The sequence below is a fragment of the Pollicipes pollicipes genome, unplaced genomic scaffold, assembly GCF_011947565.3.
Source record: "Pollicipes pollicipes isolate AB1234 unplaced genomic scaffold, Ppol_2.1 Scaffold_5724;HRSCAF=6776_pilon_pilon_pilon, whole genome shotgun sequence".
NCBI lineage: Eukaryota > Metazoa > Arthropoda > Thecostraca > Pollicipedomorpha > Pollicipedidae > Pollicipes > Pollicipes pollicipes.
This window is the reverse complement of record NW_023596746.1, coordinates 20,458,768-20,480,821: the sequence shown is the minus strand read 5'-3', so window position 1 is coordinate 20,480,821 and position 22,054 is coordinate 20,458,768. Positions and strand designations below refer to the sequence as shown.

The 22,054-nt window shown below is 61.7% G+C and overlaps 1 protein-coding gene across 1 annotated transcript in view; it reads right to left on the bottom strand.

Moving 5' to 3' along the window:
• Positions 1-3,822: 3,822 nt before the first annotated feature.
• Positions 3,823-22,054, bottom strand: part of pps (protein partner of snf) — a 30,888-nt gene continuing 12,656 nt past the window's right edge. Inside the window, exons 21-26 of the mRNA XM_037226243.1 lie at positions 21,477-21,600; positions 17,550-17,666; positions 7,815-8,010; positions 7,263-7,409; positions 6,168-6,583; positions 3,823-6,083 (exon numbers count right to left, since the gene is read on the bottom strand). Coding sequence (XP_037082138.1) covers positions 5,067-6,083; positions 6,168-6,583; positions 7,263-7,409; positions 7,815-8,010; positions 17,550-17,666; positions 21,477-21,600 — 2,017 coding nt within the window. The 3' untranslated portion in view covers positions 3,823-5,066. The remainder of the gene's footprint in view (positions 6,084-6,167; positions 6,584-7,262; positions 7,410-7,814; positions 8,011-17,549; positions 17,667-21,476; positions 21,601-22,054) is intronic.

The window sequence follows — 22,054 nt, the reverse complement described above, 5'->3', positions numbered from 1 at the left end:
GCAGACAGCATGCCCACGCTCCCTGACGGTCAAGACTGGTCTGTACCGACAGCAGACAGCATGCCCACGCTCCCTGACGGTCACCACTGGTCTGCACCGATAGCAGACAGCATGCCCACGCTTCCTGACAGTCACCACTAGTCTGCACCGACAGCAGACAGCATGCCCATGCTCCCCGACGGTCACCACTAGTCTGCACCGATAGCAGACAGCATGTCCATGCTCCCCGACGGTCACCACTGGTCGGCACCGACAGCAGACAGCATGCCCACGCTCCCCGACAGTCACCACTAGTCTGCACCGACAGCAGACAGCATGCCCATGCTCCCTGACGGTCACCAGTGGTCTGTACCGACAGCAGACAGCATGCCCACGCTCCCCTGACGGTCACCACTAGTCTGCACCGATAGCAGACAGCGTGCCCACGCTCCCTGACGGTCACCACTAGTCTGCACCGACAGCGGACAGCATGCCCACGCTCCCCGACGGTCACCACTAGTCTGCACCGACAGCAGACAGCATGCCCACGCTCCCCGACGGTCACCACTAGTCTGCACCGACAGCAGACAGCATGCCCACGCTCCCCGACGGTCACCACTAGTCTGCACCGATAGCAGACAGCATGCCCATGCTCCCCGACGGTCACCACTGGTCGGCACCGACAGCAGACAGCATGCCCACGCTCCCCGACAGTCACCACTAGTCTGCACCGACAGCAGACAGCATGCCCATGCTCCCTGACGGTCACCAGTGGTCTGTACCGACAGCAGACAGCATGCCCACGCTCCCCGACGGTCACCACTAGTCTGCACCGACAGCAGACAGCATGCCCATGCTCCCCGACGGTCACCACTAGTCTGCACCGACAGCAGACAGCATGCCCACGCTCCCTGACGGTTCGCCATGGCCGGTCAGCCTCTGCGATGCCGTGGGCATTTATCCTGGAACGACTCATTTTCTCGCCCCGGGACCAAGCGTTTTCCCGTTGCGTCGTTGATCATTCTTTGATACATTTTTCAGACGTCCATCGGCGGAACAAATTGGTCTCGTTTGTCTCTGCCCGTGACCGGTCCCAGATGATCCAATAGCTGTTCCAGTCGTCCACTGCTGCATATCCCACGGCGCGCAGTCCGTTCAAGGGGACCACGCGTCACACGTTAAATTTTAGGGTCGCTGCTGCAAGTGCATGCACAAAGGCACGCAGTTCGGAGAAAAGCAGGCTGCCGGAGTAAAGCCCGACAGAGGGGTGAGGCCGTTTGCGCAGACGAACAATCTCGTCGCATCGAGCGAGGATCTGGTCCAATTATCTTTCGCGCATTTCCGTCCGCTCGCCGAGATATTGCCATGTCGCTCGTTTGTTTTCGGGTCATCCAAATGGCAAGGTTCGCGTGGTCGCGAGGGACACCCAAGGCCCTCCGCCGAGGGTGGCGGTCGCGCTCGGCCGTACTGGAGCCCCTTGCAGCGGCGTATCGCCGCCAAATATGCAGAGTTCACGCGGCAGTCGCGCACGGCCGAGCCTGGGACAGACTCAGCCGTCAGGTCACCGACGACCTGATCTTATCCGGTATCGTGCCGACCGTCGGCGCGCCGAGCCTGGGACAGACTCAGCCGTCAGGTCACCGACGACCTGATCTTATCCGGTATCGTGCCGACCGTCGGCGCGCCGAGCCTGGGATAGGCTCAGCCGTCAGGTCACCGACGACCCGATCTTATCCGGTATCGTGCTGGCCGTCGGCGCGCGAGCGTGCGGCTCTAGGGCGGTAACTGGGTATGTATGAGACGCGGGTCACACCGGACACCCGCAGGTAACCAAGCAGGATAGCTTCAACACAGGCTCAATGGTTGACCTCGATTTCTGCTCTGTGTATAATATTTCCGTTCCGTGTAACTCTGCGCAGCCATCTGTTATGCTTGATAATAAACCATGTAATGTAAAAAAGCTAATAGGCGCGACCCCCTGGCGAATACGTACCGGATAAGCGGGATTAGATGACTGGCGATGGGCGTGGCGTCGCCGCTCTTAAACTGGCTTATGTCTGTCGTAACTGAACCGTTCATTAAACCGTGATGGCTTTGTTTACCGCATCGGAAAGCCCCAGCCTCGCCATAGGCGCAGTTTGCCGACAAAACTTCGCCAGGACGCTGCCAGGTCACTCAATAAATTGTGCAGAATCCGAGAAAGAACTCCGCTCGGTTCTAGTTTATCGCGTTAAGACCGCGAAAGAGGGCACCCCTGCCGAGTACGGTGCAGCCAGCGGTGCACGCGAACAACCGGCACGCGCGTCTCTGCGGGGCATGGGAAGATGGTGCTCTAATCCCCGGGGCGGACACGCGAACAAGCGGCACGCGCGTCTCCGCGGGGCATGGGAAGATGGTGCTCCAATCCCCGAGGCGGACGCGCGAAACACCGGCACGCGCGTCTCTGCGGGGCGTGGGAAGATGGTGCTCTAATCCCCGGGGCGGACACACGAACAACCGGCACGCGCGTCTCTGGGGGGCTTTCTTTTTGGAGAACGAAGATGGTGCTCTAATCCCCAAGGCGGACACGCGAACAACCGGCACGCGCGTCTCTGCGGGGCGTGGGAACATGGTGCTCTAATCCCCGGGGCGGACAGGGCCGGTATTACGAAACTTCAGACTCGTATCATACATTACCAATTCAAACTTGCCGGCAGGGAACCTAAGTTGTCAAAAAGTGAGATAATTGGGACTTAAGGACAGCGCGTGTGCAACAGTACGAACTGAACGTCATCACCCAGGTAGGGTCGCCGGCGTGACCTTCGTGGCCGCCGAGGTCACCGCCTCTCGGCACGGGTCGCCGCCCAGGGGCCTTGCGGTCGCGAGATCACGCCACTGCCCCGGCTGTCAGGGGACGGCGGCGCAGCTGACGCCGAGGGCCCAGCTAACGACCGACGTTAACGGTGGTGGGAGTGGACGCGCCGGGCTGACGGCGTGTCAGTCCCGACAGCGGCGGCCGGCGGCACAACCGCCGATGGGGGATACAACACCGGCAGCGCCCAGGACAGGGTGACATTAGCACGGTGTACCAAATGTTTGGGATTTGGTGTGGATTGAATTGAAGGTTGATGCGTGTCGTATCTTTTGTAGAAAAGTTGTTACTGAGGATGAGGAAAGTTGCTGAATCCATCTTCGATGCAGTTGCTCAGTTCTCAAATTACTCAGCACTGTTCATTTGTAGACATCTCGATGCACGTTCCTAGTCACGGAATATGCCTGCACGTCACCTCTTGACCAGCTATTTGATGGCCGTTTCACTTGCTCCTAGTGCTTGCTTTATTGCTCAAAGCACTGGTCGCTGTATACCAATACTGCATTCTTCAGCATCGTCTGGTCGTAAGGCCTCGGTGCCGCGGAGTGCGAAGCATTCTCGCCAGTTATCTGGTGAGCACTATACTTGCATGGCATCACCGGGGACTGGTCGCTGTATACAGAGTTGCTCGGTGTCCGCCAGCTCCGGACACTGCACGGCGGCAGTCCCGGCGGCATACCAGCGCGTCTTCACCTCCCGGGTTATGGTTCAACTCGGCGCAGTTATCCCCATTTGACAATCTTATTTCACGCATTATCTCGGCACGTCGGGACGAACAGCGAAAACATCAGGCCTACACCCGGACAAAAAGCGCCGCCGATTTAATCAGAGTCAGCCTGCTTCCCAGCCGGTGACAGATGGGGATGTGGGGCCGGCTCGGCCGACCGCGCCGGATCCGCCAGGCCGCCGGCGGCCCGGCCGCCAGCGGAGCCGTCGCTGGTGCCGGCCGCCGCGGCACCAGTGATGGCGGCGGCCGGCAGCAGTCTGGTCCGTGCGCATCGCTCAGAGCTCGCGCTTCCGCTCGTGGACGTGGCGTGATGGGACCCAGCGCGTCACGCAGCCCCTGACAGTGTGACGAGGCTTTGTGGAGTGCCGGGCGCCTATCCCTGGCCGTAACTCACATCACGAAAAGCTTGACGCATGCGTACTTAGTGTCCGGATGATTTACAGGCGTTGCGCGCACGCCATGACCACTTTCGGCACAGCGGCATTACTTGATTGCATTCCGGCGCGGAAAAAGTGACGAGTGAGCACAGGTAGGCGATCAGAGCTCGCGCTACCTTCGTCTGGCTTGGACGTATGGTTGTGTCCGAGGCTCCGTGCGCACGAAACCCAGTGCAAAACCATCGGTGCCAACCATTGACCTAGAATACACTCAAAATTGGTCAGAGGAATATCCCTCTCGCCCACACTCAGTTCATCGAACCAGCCCGGGCCGACTCACTCAGTCATCGTCAGTCAGTTATGTCAACCCCACACGCCTCCGACGTTTCCGGTGAGATCCGGCCCCGATGCCCACGCACACGTCTGACAAACGGCGCACCGCTTCATCCGAGGCGCGCGGCCCGCCCGGCCCACCGCCGCGAGTCGGCCGGGCTCCGCCGGCTGTCACGGCCGATTTAACGACGACGTCCGGTCGCCGGGGTCGTCAGACGGGACACAGTACGGACGCCGCTTTATTACTTGCATCGGCGGCCGCGCCACCGTCTCGACCGGCCGGACCCGGAGCGGCGGGGCGGCCGAATCCGCCTGCGGTCCGGGCCCGCCGGCGGCCGCCGGAGCGCGTCCGCAGCCTGGCCCGCTTCCGGCGGGACGAGACGGGCCCGAACGCGGCTCAGGGCCGGCCGGCGCGGGGCACACAGCTTCCGCGCGCCGACGACGCCGCCGCCAAGCGACACAGCCCCAAGCGACAAGGCGCGGCCGAGGCGGGTACACCGATGGGCTCCGCTCGCACGCTCACACATCACAGCACGCGCCGGCGCGCCGCCACCTCACACGAAGCGGCCTCCTCACGTCCAATAATGTACAATCGCGCAGGCAAAGTGGCACAATGACCCATGAGATGGCGTGTTTCGCTGCTATTTACACAGTGGCATGGGGAGGGTAAATATTTCACAACTGGCGCCCGTCAGAGCTTTCTCACACGCGCAGACACTGAGAGCTGGCGCCCGCTTCGCTACGCGGCGCCAGTGGGACCGGCGTCCGCCGGCCACCGCGAGTTTGTACAGAAGCGGGTTCAGTTTCGGCGCCGGCGCGGGTCCACGTCATGTGATGGAGGGCCACCGTGGGGGCCCGGCGCGAACGGGGGGCCACCGCGAGGACCCGGGGGGCCACCACGAGGTCCGGAGAGACCGCCATAAGGACCGCGGGGCCCCGGAGGACCGCCGTGGGGTCCCTGCATGCCGGGAGGTCCGTGTGGGCCAGGTGGTCTCTGCATGCCGGGTGGCCCTTGCATGCCGGGCGGTCCGCGCGGTCCGGGCGGTCCACGCGGTCCGGGAGGTCCGCGCGGCCCGGGCGGTCCACCGTACGGGCCGGGACCGCGGGGGCCCGGAGGTCCGCCGTACGGCCCCATGGGGCGGCTCTGGGGCGGCCCTGGCGGGAACTGCGGTCGCTCCCAGCCCGGCGGCGGCCGGCCGTCGAACGGCGGGAACGGACCTGGACGTGGGCCTGGGCCTCGCATCGCGGCACGCGGCGCGGGCGGCGGCCCCGGTGGCGGCTGGCCGAATGGAGGCCGCGACGGCCCCGCCGACGACGCCGGAGGCGGCACCAGCGGGTTGAATGTCGACAGCTCAGCCTGCGCCTTGGCAATCAGGTCCGAGTCGGTCAGCGACGCCAGGTTGCCCTTGCTGCGAGCGCTGCGCGGGTCTGACGGCCGCGCCGGCGGCTCCGGCTTCGGCTTTGGCTCGGGCTCGGGCTCCGGCTCCCGCTCCGGTTTGGACCGTGCCTCCTCACCCGGCCTCGGCTGCGGCGGCGGCTGGGCCGCGGCCACCTCGTCGGTGTCGCGACGGCGCGGCCGCTCGGCCTCGGGCGTGGTCGGCGAGCGCGGCTCGTCCTCCTCCTCCTGCGAGCCGTACGTGTCGATGATGGGGTCGCGCATCCTGCTAAGCTCCTCGGTGCGGCTGCGCAGCGAGTCCATGAGATCGGGCGGGTCGGCCGGGTCGTACGGCGCCTCGCCGTCGTCCAGCCTGCTCGCCATCGTCTCCAGCTGGCAGCGCTGCTCGTCGATGCGCCGGTTGAGCTCGGCCAGCAGCCGCTCGGCCTGCTCGGCCGGCCGCTCCTCCAGCGGCGGCGTGGCCGCGCCCGGGTCGTACGGCTCGTCGCCGTCGTCCTCCAGCGCCTGCTCGGGGTCGTACGGCTCGTCCTCGAGCGGCGGCGTGCTCTGCTCCGGATCGTACGGCTCCGGCTCGTCCGGGCCCGGGGGCCGCTCCACACGCAGGAAGGCCGGCGCGCTGGCCACACCGGCCGGCGCCGCCGCGTCGTCGCCCAGGCCCGGGATCACATCTCCAGGCGGCGCCGGCTCCGGCTCCGACTCCGACTCCTCTGCGGGCTCCAGCTCCAATCCTTCCCCGGGCTCGGGCTCGGCGCCGGGCGGCGGGGGCTCGGCGGCCTGCTGGTAGAAATTGAAGGTGGGCGGCCGCAGCTGATTAAGCTCCTCGGGCGAGACGGGAGCGCTCACGTCGCGCACGTAGTGGCCCGGCTGATAGGCGCTGAGCTCCGGCTGGTAGCCGATCGTCAGCGGCTTGGCCGGCCCGTCTGCGGAGGAAACAGCGCGACGGTCAGCGGCGGCACGCACTCTACACCTCCCCCCGTCCCCCTTCTCTACATACACAGGCTGCCTGCACAGCTCATCCAGACAACCAGCCACGCAGCAGCAGCCGCAGCTCGCGCCGCGGCATCACCGCCCGATCTGCACGACCCCTAACCGCTCGAGCCCCGGCAGCGGTGCCGCCGGCCGGCTGGTGGCCGCCCGCCGCCAGCACGTCTAGCGGTGCCGCTCGTCGCGATGTCCCGCGTTCGGCTCGGCGCTCCGGAGGGTGACCGGAGCGGCGCCATTCCGTGGCCGCTAGACGTCTAGTTCGTTCCCGCCGAGTCGAGCACGAGACCTGATCGGTCGAGCTCCGGCGGCTTCGATTGCCAGTGAGGCCGACTGATTGGGGCCGGATGTGGTGGCCGAGTGTGGCGCGCTTACCGCACCAGGACTGGGGGTCTCATGGTGTTGGCTGGCACGGCGTCCGGCGCCCGGTGAAGCGCCTACAGCGGCGGGGAGTGCGCTCGGTCTCGGCTCCGCCGGCCCCACAACACCTCCTCGCGGACCGTGCCGGTCCCCACGGCTCTGCTCCCAGTCCCAGCCGGCCGCCAGGCCACCAGACAGCGCCCACGCCACCCGCCAGTCCCGGTGCCCAGCCGCGCCCCGCCGGCGACCAACACTCACAGTCCTCGACAGCAACCGGCTCGGGCGAGGCGGCGCGCGTCTGCTTCTCGCCGCCGCTGCGGTGAGATGACTCGTGCTTCCGCTTGCGGGAGGACGAGGCGTACAAGATGAGGCCGAGCAGCATGTGCTGGCGCAGCTCGTCCAGACCTGGAGGCGGCCGGCGCCGGTCAGGCGCGTACAGCAGCGGTGCACGCGTGGCGTCGGAGACGGGGATGTGCACAAGCGTCGGACGGCGGGGCCACACGGTAAACAAACTGAGCCGTGTACACAGAGCAGAGCACACAACTGTAGTGTACACGCCATGCACGTGCGGTAACATACGGTAACAACACATTAGTTCTCAAGACAGTACAAAGCGAATACCATGAGAGAACTGCGTCACCAAACACCGTACGCAAACAGCTGGCAAGTAAAACAAACCACTCGAATAACCAAAAGGTCCACAACGCGCACCTCAACAGCGAATATCACACGCTCGCGTCGCATTCAGACCCAGGGGGCCCGCGCCGCTGCGGCGGCGGCGGCGGCGGCTCAGACGGGTGGCGGCGGTACCTGGGCCGGCGAAGGGCAGCAGCGCCGGCGGCACCGGGTCCGTGCTGGCCAGCGGCAAGATGTAGAAATCCTTGATGGCCTTGGAAAAGCCGCCCACCACGCCCAGCCGGTGCTTTTTGGAGAGGTACGTGTAGAGCGAGGCGTAGTGCAGCTTCTCCTCATCGGTGGCCGGCTGCAGCCGCACCACCACCACCTCCTGTCGGCAGAGGGCGAGCCGTTGCTGCCTGGGAGCTGCAGGGCGGCGCCGCGGCCGGCTACTTGCCGCGCCAGCTGTGGTGCGGACGGGCGGCCGCTCGCAGGCGCCGCGCCAGCCGTCCGTAATCGCCAGCGCCGACAGCAGAGTGACGTGGCAGGACGCCCGGGCGCCGGCCTGTAACTTCCCCGGGTCAGCGAGCTCAAAAGTGATGCCTTCACGGCCCGCTGGCTAGTCGCCATTCCAGCGACAGTTCGCAGCTTGTTTTACAACCGTCACGCGATATCCAGTACGTGTTTTCCAGACAATGTGTGCGTCCAGTATGTCAAGTGACCACAACAGAATTCGGCCACGCAATCATGTCATTATAGTACGATAATCACACCTCGGTCAGCACGATCAACGCATGTGTTATCACACCAGACGGCCGTCAGCGCGCCACTAATGACTGCTTTCTGCCCCCGTCGGCAACGGATCTCGCCGAGCCATTTCCCGCCGATAATCCAATATCCAATGCATCACGTGCGGGAGCAGCGAGATGCAATACGCTGCAGACGCCGGCGGCGCGGCTCCGGGGAGCGGATCGACCACTGGAGCCACCCGAGCCAGCCGAGGAGCAGCCCGAGCCGGCCGAGGAGCCAGCAGACCCGGATGAGGAGCCACTCGGGCCGGCCGAGGAGCCACCCGAGCCGGCCTGGGAGCCAACCGAGCCGGCCTGAGGACCCACCCGAGCTGGCCGAGGAGCAACCCGAACCGGTCTGGGAAGCTACCCGAGCCGGACTGAGGAGCCACCCGAGCCGGCCGAGGAGCCACCCGAGCCGGCCTCAGGAGCCACCCGAACCGGCCGAGGAGCCGCCCGGGCCGGCCAACTCCAGATCTCCGCGTCACCTTCCACCGAATTTAGACAACCGGTTACGCGTTGTTCTCATCACTACGGGAAGTCGGTGTCCTACGACCGGCACGCGGGCGAAAACAACAAAGGCGACGTCCAAACGCAACAATGCGGCATTCCGACGGGCCTAACACAGCCTGGCGGGCCCGACCGAACGACTCACACTCCACCCGGGCTGAAATGTAGCGGCTGCCGAGCCGGCGGCGGCCGGCGCTCTGCGCTGTCGAGCCTGCCGCACGCGTCACTCATAGCTGCCCACACCGCGGAGGCCGGTGCCCAGAGCTGCCCACCCCGCGGAGGCCGGTGCCTAGAGCCGTCCAACCCATGGAGGCCGGCGTCCAGAACGCGGCCGTCTAACGAGCGCCCATCGTCGGCGGCGGACGCGATTGTTCGCGTGACTAGGCGCGTTGGGACGGGCGGCGCGCGTGCCGCGCCACATCAGTCGCCGGGCCCGCTGTGCCGGCCACAATCAACAAGCGCGCCGCTGCTCGTTCGGAGCGCGCGCGACCCGTCAGCGCACGGCCCCTGCCCGAAAGGCGGCAGCCGCTGCCGGGCCGCCGCGCGCCGGTCACAGCGCGCCGCGCCGGCCGCCTCGCCGCCACTCGGCCCGTGATGGACGCCGCGCAGCCGATCGCCGCCCGCCCGGCAATGTCGAGCGCAGGCCAGTCGGCGCGTCGGCCGTGACGGACGGGAACGAGGCCAGTGTTGAGGGGCGCACGCCGGTGCCGGTCCCGATCGCGCCCCGGCCGGCCGGCCGATCCGTTACGTCGCTGACGCGGCGTTCTGCGTCCGGCGGCGCCGGCTGACCGATGGCGACCGGTGACGCCGGCGGCGGCAGCTCGGGGACGACTGTCGCCGGGGTCACGCTGCCTCATCAGGCGCCAGCAGATGGCGCGCGCGCGCTGGCATAGGTGCGAGGACCACACGCGACCGGGCGGCACCGGCGGGGAGGGTGCGCCGAGGGTCCAACCACACACGACGCCCATTCTGAGCCATGACTGGTCCAAGGCTTGGACCAGTCGCCGTGGCGATGACTGACACAGTTAAGCCGAACTTGCCCTTGCGAGAGCGAGGACCGATGCGAGCCAGGCGCGCGCCGGCGGCGTTTTTCTGGTGCACCCTCTGGCCGACCTCACGATCACGGAGATAGCGGGGCCGACCTCACAATCACCGTCGTCCGCGTTATGACCGCATAAAACGCTGGCGTCGGCGTGTGAAGTTCACGGCTCGGCGCCGTCCCGCGGGCGCCCGACGAAGCGCTGGACCCCGTGGCCCCGTCGGGGCCGCCGCCACTCCACTCCGCCGGTGCCGCGGGCACGCCGCACCTGTCGGACCGGAGCGAGCCGCCGGCATTGATCTGACCCCGGAGGCGGCCCAGACATGCCCCGGTCGCCGGCGCCGCCAGACGGCTCGACAGCGACCGACGGCTGGCCGTATTTCACCCCGACTGCGCCGGCGGCCCAGCCGAGCGCGCCGACCCGCCGTCACCTCTCCGGACTGTTTAATGCCGATTTGCCGTCAATCTGCCCGACTGGCGTCCGACTCGGCGGCCGCCGGGCCCGCGCCGGGTCAACGGAGGCGGGCGGCGCCGCCGACTCGGCCCAGTCGCCCGGCTTCGGGCCGCCGACCCCGGGCCGGCCGGCCGGCCTCGGGCCGCGTCCATGTCAGGACGACCTGACGCGCTCAGGATAGCCTGATCACCTGGCTACGATGGCACGCCGGCGTAAATATTCACAAATGAGCGATGCAACGCTTTTACAACTTATTAAGTGCATTTATCTGATTTTCCGCTCGCAACCTATGGCGTAGGGAGGCGGTCGCCCCGCCAAAACCAGCTGTAGTCCCGTCATCGGCCGACCGTTCATCATACGCATACGCATACGCATACGCACACGCACACGCGCATACACGCGCGCACACACACGCACGCACGCACGCATACACCACGCACGCATACAAGCACGCCTACGCCCACGCACACACCCACACGCACGCACACACACACACGCACGTGTGCATGCGTGCATGCACGCACGCACGCATGCTCACACGCACACCCACACACACGTCCAGGAATGTGCGCCTGGGTCCTGGCCGGGGCGGACTCGTCCGCTGCCTGTGCTCTCGGTCCGTGTTGGTGTCGACCGCCCGCCTCCCAGTGCGAGAGACGGAAGATCCACCGTACTAAGCTGGCCACGACTGATTCGATTCGATCCATCACGGCTCATCGCATTAGGTGTGAGCAGCCTCCGGTGCACGGCACTGGGTTCGGCAAGGCATTAGGGTCATGGGGCTCCCGTTCGTGGAAAGTATCAGAGGGCTCACTTGGCCGCACTGATGAAAACCCAGCCACAACGCTAACAGAGAGCGACTAGAACAGGATGAAAGACATAACTCCTTCCATTCAACGCCGACCAGTTGCTGCCAAGGGCCGTCGACGTTGGCAAATAGCACAGGCAAATGAATCACACCTCACTTTATATAACCCCCGCCCGCGGATATCACGGATCTGCAGGCATCAATGCTCCTGGCTATACGCAAGCAGACTTAATGCTTCCATCGAACGCAAAACTCAGTCAAACGGACAGATTATTGGGCCATTCCATACAACTGAAATCAGTCGAGCATACAACACCCTCACTTTTCGCCAAAAACCCGTCTGCAGGGTACTAATTAGCTCTGATCGGATTCCATGCGTCACAGCACGGTCTCGTTATTGTGCAATAAACGGCGGCTAGCTCAATCATCAAGGTAAAGTCATCAAGGTAACATTATTGGTCTTCTGTCCGGCGTATTGGTGACACAGAATCAGAGGAGTATTCAACTAGTGGTTTCCGGGGAACGTGACCCCCCCCCCCCCCCCCCTCCTTCTCATCATGCTACTATTACATGTATTACTTTATACGTGAATCCATATTGATGGAATTCGAGATGGACACTTAAACTACACAGACCAGAAGTACGCGATGCCACACAAGACAATTCACGCATTTACAAATTATCATGCACACACCACATAGCCAGAACGTTATGAAAGGAAGCACTCTACCGCGCATGACCGGTTGAGAGCACGGCTGTTGCTTTATCCCTCGGCCGTGAAGCCACAGGTGATGACCACTGCTGCCACGGGCCGGTCGGTGTAGAGGCTGACGACCGGCCGGTCAGCAAACGCTTCCATCATAACCTAGATGGCTGGACGTGGGCGGTCGCCCGTTCTTAGGGTATGCCACAACTCTGGATGCAGTCAGGTGTCACCGTGACCTGCTGGCTAGGGCGAGGCCACAACTAGCTGCGCTTCAAGGAGCCGGCCACCATCACCATCAGCGACGTGTCGGCGGCACCATCACGGCGCGACGCCACAGCTCAACGCCACCGTTATTTATTCCGCTGAATGGCAGCTTGTCATATTGCCTCCACGATTGTTGTGTTGCCCTTGTGGACAAAGCCGAGTATGCGAAGGTGGGGAGGGCTTACACGCGTCTGGTACGTGGCGCAGGGATACGTCGCATTAGTTGGCACCAATGGCCTCAGTGCTGCGCGCCTTGATGGCTCCCACAAGCCAGGCTCTCCGTGCGGAACTCACGGCTGTGATCTGGTCAGACACACCAGCGACCTTCTGAAACGCAGTCCAACGTGTCATTGCGGGTCTCCCACGCGCACGTTACCTGATGGCACCGCTCCCACAGTGGGATGGGGCGGCGCAGCTACAGGCTTCGGGCCAGTGAGTACGCGCGCAGAAACGGTGTTTTGGAGGTGTGTGCCTACATAACACACAAGGCGTGGCTGCGTTAATCTTGAATGCCACCAATGGCATCTTCATGCCTCGTAAGCGCCTGAAATGTCTAGCTCACTCGCATTACACTCGTTAATGCATACATTTGCGTGTTACAATTCATGACCACATAAAAAATAAAGGGCCATCGTTCCAACAGTAGAAAACTACGACGGCTTCAATTTGGGTTCCAAGATACCCAATTTTAATACAGCAAATGAGGCATACGACTCGGAAATACTATACTTTGATTCCGCTCTCAAGTTGTCATTAATGGACACAGCATGCGTCGGTGAAAGCAGCTTTCTGATGGTAGGTATGCCGCTTTAAAATTGCGCACTCGAATGTACCGCGCGCATCTTTTTGCGCTTTTTCCCGCACCTTGTGTTCAGAGCAATACTTAAACCCTGCAGCTAATCAATATGGCATCTACAATTAGACAGGACCCATGTAAACCCTCCCACCATCAGATACAACTTTTACAATAAAGCTGACGACGCCTTTGAAACGGCCAACAACGACGCATCGCGAACGCTCTTCCCGCATGAACTCTCGCAGGAACGCTAGAGCAGCTTGTCCGCACGGTGAAGTTTTGACGGCGGGACAAATTAGAGCTCGGTACCGCGGGCGCCATTCGCCGACATACCGCTTCAGTCGGCGGCCGTGCCAGCATATCATCGTCCAAGGGTGACAACGGCGAAACACGATCAAGGGAAGCGTTTCCAGCTAATGTTTGGTTCCATATACGCCCATCTCTGTAGCGACGGCTGACCCGCGCGAAAGCGTAGTGTGAAACTGTCGAGGGAACACAAGCAGGTTCACAAACTCCATGCGCTTGGACGGAAACGTAATGCTATTTCGTCGAAATCTAGGGGAGTTACTGTGCACCGATTTACAGTGGCCACATGAAGATTCGAATAAAAGACCCAAAAAAAGTCGCCGTAGATACTCGCTGGCATCGCGCAGCTGCATTTCAGACGTCGAGCAATAATGGCTTCCGGATCTAGCGTGGATCACGCGGTCGTAGATGATGCCATTTTCCGTACACTCCATGGATTCCATACCGTTATGGTACTGGGAACTTCCGATCCCATATACGGCACATGCAATATTGCGTGTACACATACAACACTTTTATCTAGCATGTGTTAATTGTCGACTTACGATATTTGAGCTAGTAACATAAAACCACCGTGTTCAGATAAAACCAGCACCTATAAATGCATCGAAGGTCATACCGTATTGCACGCCTTAAGCACAGGTGACCACCCACGTCTAGCCATCCAGCTTATAATGGAACCGTTGGCTGACTGGCCGCCCATCAGCCTCTACACCGATTGGCCCGTGGCAGCGGTGGTCATCACCTGTGGCTTCACGGTCGAGGAGAAACACCCAGCAATACCTTCAACTTGGCCTTTAAGGACGTTATGGGAAAGCTGTTAGAAAAAATCATGGATACCCGTCTTTCAGACCGGAAGTTCAGAGGCCAAAACTAAACAAACACTGACCAATCCTACTTCAAGCCGATCTACATTTGCAAAACGTGCTTTGCCCCGACTCGGCAATGGCACGTTTGGAAAAGATTACACACTTCCTTACCCCGATAAAATGTCAGGCAGTGAAAGAGCCTCATGACCTAATCTCGACATCTGACCTTTGTTGTTTATTGGGGCTTCAGGGCACGCCGACTGCTGAGGTCATATTGCGCCCATAACCTTCACACTGGGCCCGGCCATCGCTCGTCCACCAGAGGCCAGATCGCGCTAAAACTTGCAGAATCCGACCGTCGGCTCTTACATTTCTCATAGACCAGCTCCAGGCGAAATCCAAGGATGTGTCGTATATCGGCACACCCCTGAAGGGTGTGCCGTATAACGATACAGCTCTAAAAGGCGTGCAGTATAACGTTACACCTCTAAAGGGTGCGCCGTATAACGGTACATCCCTAAAGGGTGTGCCGTATAGCGATACGCCCCTAAAGGGTGTGCCGTATAACGATACACCTCTAAAGGGTGTGCCGCATAACGGTACACCCCTAAGGGGTGTGCCGTACAGCGATACGCCCCTAAAGGGTGTGCCGTATAACGATACACCTCTAAAGGGTGTGCCGTATAACGGGACACCCTTATAGGGTGTGCCGTATAACGCTACACCCCTAAAGGGTCTCGTCGGCATGCAATAACCTCAAGCCGAAGACGCTGACGTTAGGTTCCACGCGCCGCCCTCTAAAAAGCTTTGAGACGGTACGGAGTGCATCCATAGGTCAAGCGGGAACCGAAGACGCCAGACGCGACACAGCGGTGCTGGCAACACCGCGCCCCGGCAAATCCCGGCTGAATTGATCTCGACATGGCAGATAGGACGTGCAGTCGTAACCAGGTCACAGAAGAGCAAACGGCTGTCGCCGGATGCCAACAAAACAAGTATCGTCGCCACCTGGGTACGGCTGGGCGGAGGTTCAGCCGGCAGTTGTGACCGGATCTCGGCGGAGACAAACGGCGGTCGTGCCACTGCCCGACGCAGCGGAAGAGTAGCCCGTCCCCAAATGACGACAAAGCGTAGGTGCAGCTGTTAGCGCAGCCGGATCTCCACAGCGCGGTGGTGCAGTCGCCCAAAGCTTTCAAAAGGCCGGAGACACAATCGTTCGAATGCCAAAACTTCATAATGCGGTGCTTTACATTCTACAAAACGGGCAACAACGCACAACGAAAACAGCAGATACGGTCGTCCAGACAAGACAAAGGTGCAGCCGTCCCAAACCCCAACAGCTCAATAACACTTCCGAACGCACTAACGCCTGTCGTCAACCTGCGCCCGCGGCCCGGGAATGGCGTCCGGCTCCAATCCCGCCGGCGCACAAGCACAGCAATCAGCCGGCCTCCCGGGCCCGCGGTGCCGGCCTGCCCCCGAGGCCGGGCGGCGCGGCGGGTCCGCCGGGAGCCCGGCCCGCCGGTGCCGCCCGTCGGCACAGTTCGGCGCCGGCCGCGGCCCCTTTATGACGAAATCAGCTTCGATTCAGGCGGCGACAGCCGCGCCGCCCGAGATGACGCGATTCAGCGCCCGGCTTACGAGCGGCGCCGGCCGGCCGTTTTTGCATGGGCGGCCGGCGGCGGTCAAGCCGTTCGATCGGAGAGCGGCGCGGCCGCCGCACCGGGGTCGGCGCCCGCCCACTCGCCCCGGCCCGTCTCAGGGCTGACAGACGGTGAGTGCGGCCCGCTGTCCCTCCCTGGAGACACCGGCCGGTGGAGGCCGGCCCTCCGTCAACCGGGGAGGGGAGGGGCCGGCGCCGGCCGCGCCCCCTCGCTAACGACGCGAGGAGAGCTCCCATTTATTCCGGAAAACTTTTATCCCGTGACGCGCGTGCTTAACAACTCTTAATTTCGCTGAGAAACATAATTTAACTCGGGGAGAGAGATCAATTCTTCTTCAGTCATCGGCTGCGAAGTTCTAACATCAGCGGTCGGGAAAAAAATACGGGTGCTTCTGCCGGAACACTTTGTCAGCAGGTGAAACTCCAGACGAAAGCTGGCGACTTCAGGCGCGGCTATCACAGGTTACCTTCTGGACTTAAGATCAGCCCACGGCAGGCCGCTGCAGGGGCACTCACCAACACCCCACATGTCAGTGTTCTCAGGACAGTCAGCACGCCAGGCAGCAAAGGATGTCAAATGCCGCGTGGAGTGCCTCAGGAAAATTTGTGGTGAGCGGGGCGGGGTCTGTCACCAGGGTGGGACGCGGCCGGCCACCGCCTGCCCCTCCTCCCGGGACACCACGCGAGTGACGCAGCGGAGCCGCCGCCGTCGCTCGTGCCCACGGAGACGCCGCGGCCCGCGCCGCCCCGTCCGCCGCGGCGCAGCAGGACGGCGACACGTGATCAGGAGCCAGCCGGTCACGCCCCGCCCCAGTTCGAAGCCGCTCTCAGCGAACAACACCGGAATCGGATCATTCCGTATGCATGGGCCCGGCCGGCGGCCTCACATGCCTAGCGGCGGTGGGAGACGGGGGAGGGAGCCGGCGGTCTCACATGCCTAGCGACGGTGGGAGACGGGCGAGGGAGCCGGCTGCCTCACGTGCCTAGCGACGGTGGAAGACGGGCGAGGGAGCCGGCGGCCTCACGTGCCTAGCGACGGTGGGAGACGGGGGAGGGAGCCGGCGGCCTCACATGCCTAGCGACGGTAGGAGACGGGGGAGGGAGCCGGCGGTCTCACATGCCTAGCGACGGTGGGAGACGGGCGAGGGAGCCGGCGGCCTCACGTGCCTAGTGACGGTGGAAGACGGGCGAGGGAGCCGGCGGCCTCACGTGCCTGGCGACGGTGGGAGACGGGGGAGGGAGCCGGCGGCCTCACGTGCCTAGCGACGGTAGGAGACGGGGGAGGGAGCCGGCGGTCTCACATGCCTAGCGACGGTAGGAGACGGGGGAGGGAGCCGGCGGTCTCACATGTCTAGCGACGGTAGAAGACGGGGGAGGGAGCCGGCGGTCTCACATGTCTAGCGACGGTAGGAGACGGGGGAGGGAGTCGGCGGTCTCACATACCCGGCGCCGGTGGGAGACGGGCGAGGGAGCCGGCGTCCCCACCACCCTGGCTCCGCCGGCCGAGGCGCACAGGCAGCGTGACCGGACGCGTGGGTTCACTTGACGACCACTACACCGGCCTCGTAAACGTCTTTATATCGTACGTCGCGCCATGAAGGGGTTTACCGCTGACTCACACCAGGGGCACGGTCATTTCACCACTGCCACAGGCGAATCTTTCCGCCCTCCCGTTCCCTCCCGTGAATCTCATCTGCGGAGCATTCCTCACCAGATCGGCAGTGTGCATCCAGCGCCAACCCTTACGCGCGCCCGGTGCTGCCATCTCCCTTGGCGCGTCAGCTCACCTTGTTGGACTTGCGGACCTGTTTGATGTAACCCCAGATGGTGTCCGGAGCGATGCGTCCCACCACCTCCACTCGGTCAGGGATGTCCGTGGCCAGGTGAGTCGAATTCCCCGACACCTGAGGAAGGGGCGGCAGTCAGCAGTCAGCAGTCAGCAGTCAGCAGTCAGCAGTCAGAGGGCAGCAGGCAGCAGCGCTCAGCCGGCGGACGGCATCAGCACCGTCGGGGCCATTATCGGCGGCATCGGGACCATCAGCAAAGCCTTACCGGCCAGGAGGTGAGGAGGCACCAGCAGAGCGGGCGGGTCCCGGACGGGATAATATGGCGTCCGCGCCGCCGCCACGGACACGGACAGGACCGTCGCTCGGCCTGGGTCGCTGTTCATCGCGGTCATGTGGCCTCGACTCACACAGAGCCACACAGCCCACAGGTGACACACAGCTCGCGCACAGGTCCCACCGCCGGGCGCATGTTGGGTATCACCCGAAGGTCCCACACGGGCATGTGCATCCCGGACACGCCCTGTGGAGCGGGCAATAGTCACAAGCGACCGTGGTCGCTGAACCTCGCCGCGGCCACCGGCGGCCCCCCGGAGCCGACGCCGCAGACGGGGCAGGGGCGGGGTGGGCCGGCTCAGGTGGCGCCAGCATGTGCGGCCCGCTCCCCGGGGACGAGCTGAGGCAAGCCGCCTCACCGGCCGCGACGTCCGGCCACCAGCGGCACTGGCCGGCTCCCGGCCGACACCGGCCGGCCGGGTGCGGCCCGTCAGCACGGTCAGGGGTCGACAGGCCACGTCACAGCGCGAGACAGCGGACGGTGGAGCTGACGAGAGTCCACAAGTGAGTGACGGGTGATCGCATTCTGCCAGGCGGACGAGTCGCACCGCACACTTGTGAGAAGCTGAGTACAATCGACAGTGCTGGCGGGGCCGTGAGAAGCTGAGCACAATCCACAGTGCTGGCGGGACCGCAGCATTAGCAGAAGGTCGCGGTGCCGCTTCATCTTTTAACGGCCACCAGCTGACCACGTCGACTGCAGAATACTCGTCGCATCTTGCGCACATTAGGCCGCTGTAAGCTCAACAGCTAACCGGAAAAGGATTTTTGCTCCGAGAGAGAGAGCGAGGGCGAGCGAGAGAGACAGAGACAGAGACAGAGACAGAGACAGAGACAGAGACAGAGACAGAGACAGAGACAGAGACAGAGACAGAGACAGAGACAGAGGACAGACGAGACAGAGACAGAGACAGAGACAGAGACAGAGACAGAGACAGAGACAGAGACAGAGACAGAGACAGAGACAGAGACAGAGACAGAGACAGAGACAGAGACAGAGACAGAGACAGAGACAGAGACAGAGACAGAGACGAGACAGAGACAGAGACAGAGACAGAGACAGAGACCATAGACAGAGACAGAGACAGAGACAGAGACAGAGACAGAGACAGAGACAGAGACAGAGACAGAGACAGAGACAGAGACAGAGACAGAGAACAGAGACAGAGACAGAGACGAGGAGAGAGAGAGAAGAGAGAGAGAGAGAGAGAGAGAGAGAGAGAGAGAGAGAGAAGAGAGAGAGAGGAGAGAGAGAGAGAGAGAGAGAGAGAGAGAGAGAGAGAGAGAGAGAGAGAGAGAGAGAGAGAGAGAAGAGAGAGAGAGAGATAGAGAGAGAGAGAGAGAGAGAGAGAGAGAGAGAGAGAGAGAGAGCGACATTTACACATCAAAGAGCACCATCTCCCGGAAACTGGAAAGTTGAGAGCATGGACCCACTCCAGCTAATCGGGTTGAATGCGGGATTTGCATAATCGTCAGTTCATTCACTGCAAGCCTTTGCAAGAAGTGCAGCGCGTAATCGAGGCTCGCTTTCTCGGCAGTCCCGGGATGCCTTTGCTCTTGCCAATTCCTAAATGCAGTGTTCCACCTTCTGGGTATATTTCAAAAACATACTCTTGTAAAACTCAGGACTAGCTATGTCCTATAATAGCACTGGGTAATGCTACTGTAGCACCGTCCAGGCATAAATAAATAAGTAAATAAGTCTAAATTACGTTGTCAACGCTTTGTTACAGCACTACGCTTCTTCCCAGCAGTTGTCATGATTGCCGTCGTCATGAGAACCGCCGTGGCACCTCTATTCTACTGGTGTGAATAAGAGAACGCTTGTGATTAGCCCAGCGGGCGGCAAGGGCCTGTTACTGAGAAGCGGTCTGGGCTAAGTTTGAACCAGCGCGTCGCACGGATCACGTGATAGCACCATTCCCAAAGTCAAAGTGCGCCTCGGAAAGAGTCGCTGTGGCAAACGTCAGAGGGGAGAAATCAAAGCCAGCCGAAGCACAACGTCTCGTTGGATTCGCGGGATAATGTCTCCATGTTTGGATAAACGTTGGCCTGATCAGTGCTTCAAACTTGTGTAGTATTTTTTACTCCCCTATTGACAGTTCAAGCGCATACTTTAAATCAAAATTCTGCGCTATTCGGAAAGATTTCCAGAAAACTGGCAATACTGATCAAATCCTACGCGTCTCACCTAACAACAAGTGAAAAAGTAAAACAAAGTGTCGTACTCCCTGCTCCAAACCAACATGTTGGCACGTGTGATAGCCAGTATCAATCCATGGACAGAGGTCGCAACGACACCGAACGAAATGAGGAAGCCGTTGAAGCAATGAATGGCGTTTCCTGAACCTGGTGGATCACAACTCTAAAAACTTCTTCAAAGTTTTGGTTTTGGGCAGATCTCCATGCCATTTTTAGCAGCAGTCTTCCATGCAGTTTCCTCATACCGAATTGCTGAGCGGCACGCATCCTATGCTTTTAGCCCAATAGTTAACCCCATTGAGCGCCGTTACCGATCACAAAAGCAAAGTGCGTTTGGTGCCGACAAGGCTGACCTGTTATTCGTATAGCGGGGAGAAGAGACGTGGCAGATCACGTTCGTTCAACATCTGCTCATCGATGGCAACAAGTCGCTGGGTTTATAAATGAGCAGAAGCGCCCGCCGACCGGCTGAGCCAGTCGCGCAATCAGAGCTTTTGTAAGATTTTGTCAGCATCTCTTGCTTGGATGGACTTCTGCGCTCGACGTCCATGCTAAGCAGCGCTTGTTGCGTGAGCCCCGACCCCACCATCCGATCGTGAAATTCCAGGTCAACGACAGACTTTTGAGAGTAAAGTTAGGGTGTCAAAATGCTCGGTGAAGTCCGTCCTACCTCTACTTCACCTAACCTTCAGTGCGGCAGCTGCCATCGGGCGCAAGGCGTCTTCGCCAGGCGCGGAGGGCCAGCGCTTAAACCATTTCGAGCCTATGCACCCGAACCTCACCACGGGCGAGGGAAGCAGAGGGCGGATGCTCTAACCGAGTTATCGAAGTGGGCAAATAATTCCAGTGGCATGATTTTTTTTTGGCTTTTTGGTTGTCTCCAACCAGCATAAAAGCGCACGCAGTACGCACGCATGAATCAGTATGACACCCGGGCGGTTGCATCTCTAGCAGGCCTGTCACACTTCTGGGAATATCCGCGGAGATAAAACCGATTATTTTAGCCACATGGATATATCCCTACACTCGAAGCGTACGGTCATTGCGACCGAGTGAGAATCTACACACGCTCGGTAAGATGGAGCCGAGGCCGGTCACGAGCCACAAAAGCGGCCCACCTCGCATGGAACAGGCGCGGTGCAGAGCGCAGCTGCTGACCACACAGCTGCCCCGTCATCGGACGGCACACACAGACTGCCGCCGTCTCCCATGCCATCGGGATACCGCTCCCGTCTAATCGCGGAAACAACAGGATGGATGAGTTGTCTGAACTCATTCGCGGCCCCGAGTCATTGCAAAGGCGACAGTCGGCTGCATGCCCCACAGACGGGCCCGCCGCCTACCCAATCCCGGTCCCAGCTTCACGCTGAGCCGGCACCCCGGGGCACCCACCTCGAACGCCTGCGTGAAGAACTTGCAGATGTCGGGCATGGAGATGAAGCCGCGCCACACGGAGCGTGGCTTGGCGCGCGCCGGCGCCGCCTCCGGCTCCTCAGCCTGCCAGTCGGGCGGCGTCCTGCGGCGGCGGGCGGCCGTGTCACAGTCGCGCCACGGAGCGGCCACGCGTCACAGTTGCTGGCCGCTGGCCACGGCCAGGGCACCGTTCGACCATGGCCAGCGCACGATCACAAGCAGGCCAGGGCCGGGTCCGGTGCTCGCGTCGGGGAGTGCAAGGATCACGGCCAGGCGCGCGCCACAGGGGGTCGCGCAGGTCAGCATCGGTGCGCAGCTCCACTCTTAGGCTGGCCATAGACGACACGGGTTCGAAATAACATCGCCCGTCACACACCACACAGGCTTTCGAAGCCGGGGCTACAAGAGCGACCATTTTTAAGCGTTAACAGTTGGACATTTTACACGGGCCAAGCACTTAACACAAAATATGAAGAATTTACTTCCAGTCTAGCATTGTGTCCGTTCTTTCACACAATGCGTGAAAAACAGCCCATATGATGACATGCTGGAGCAAA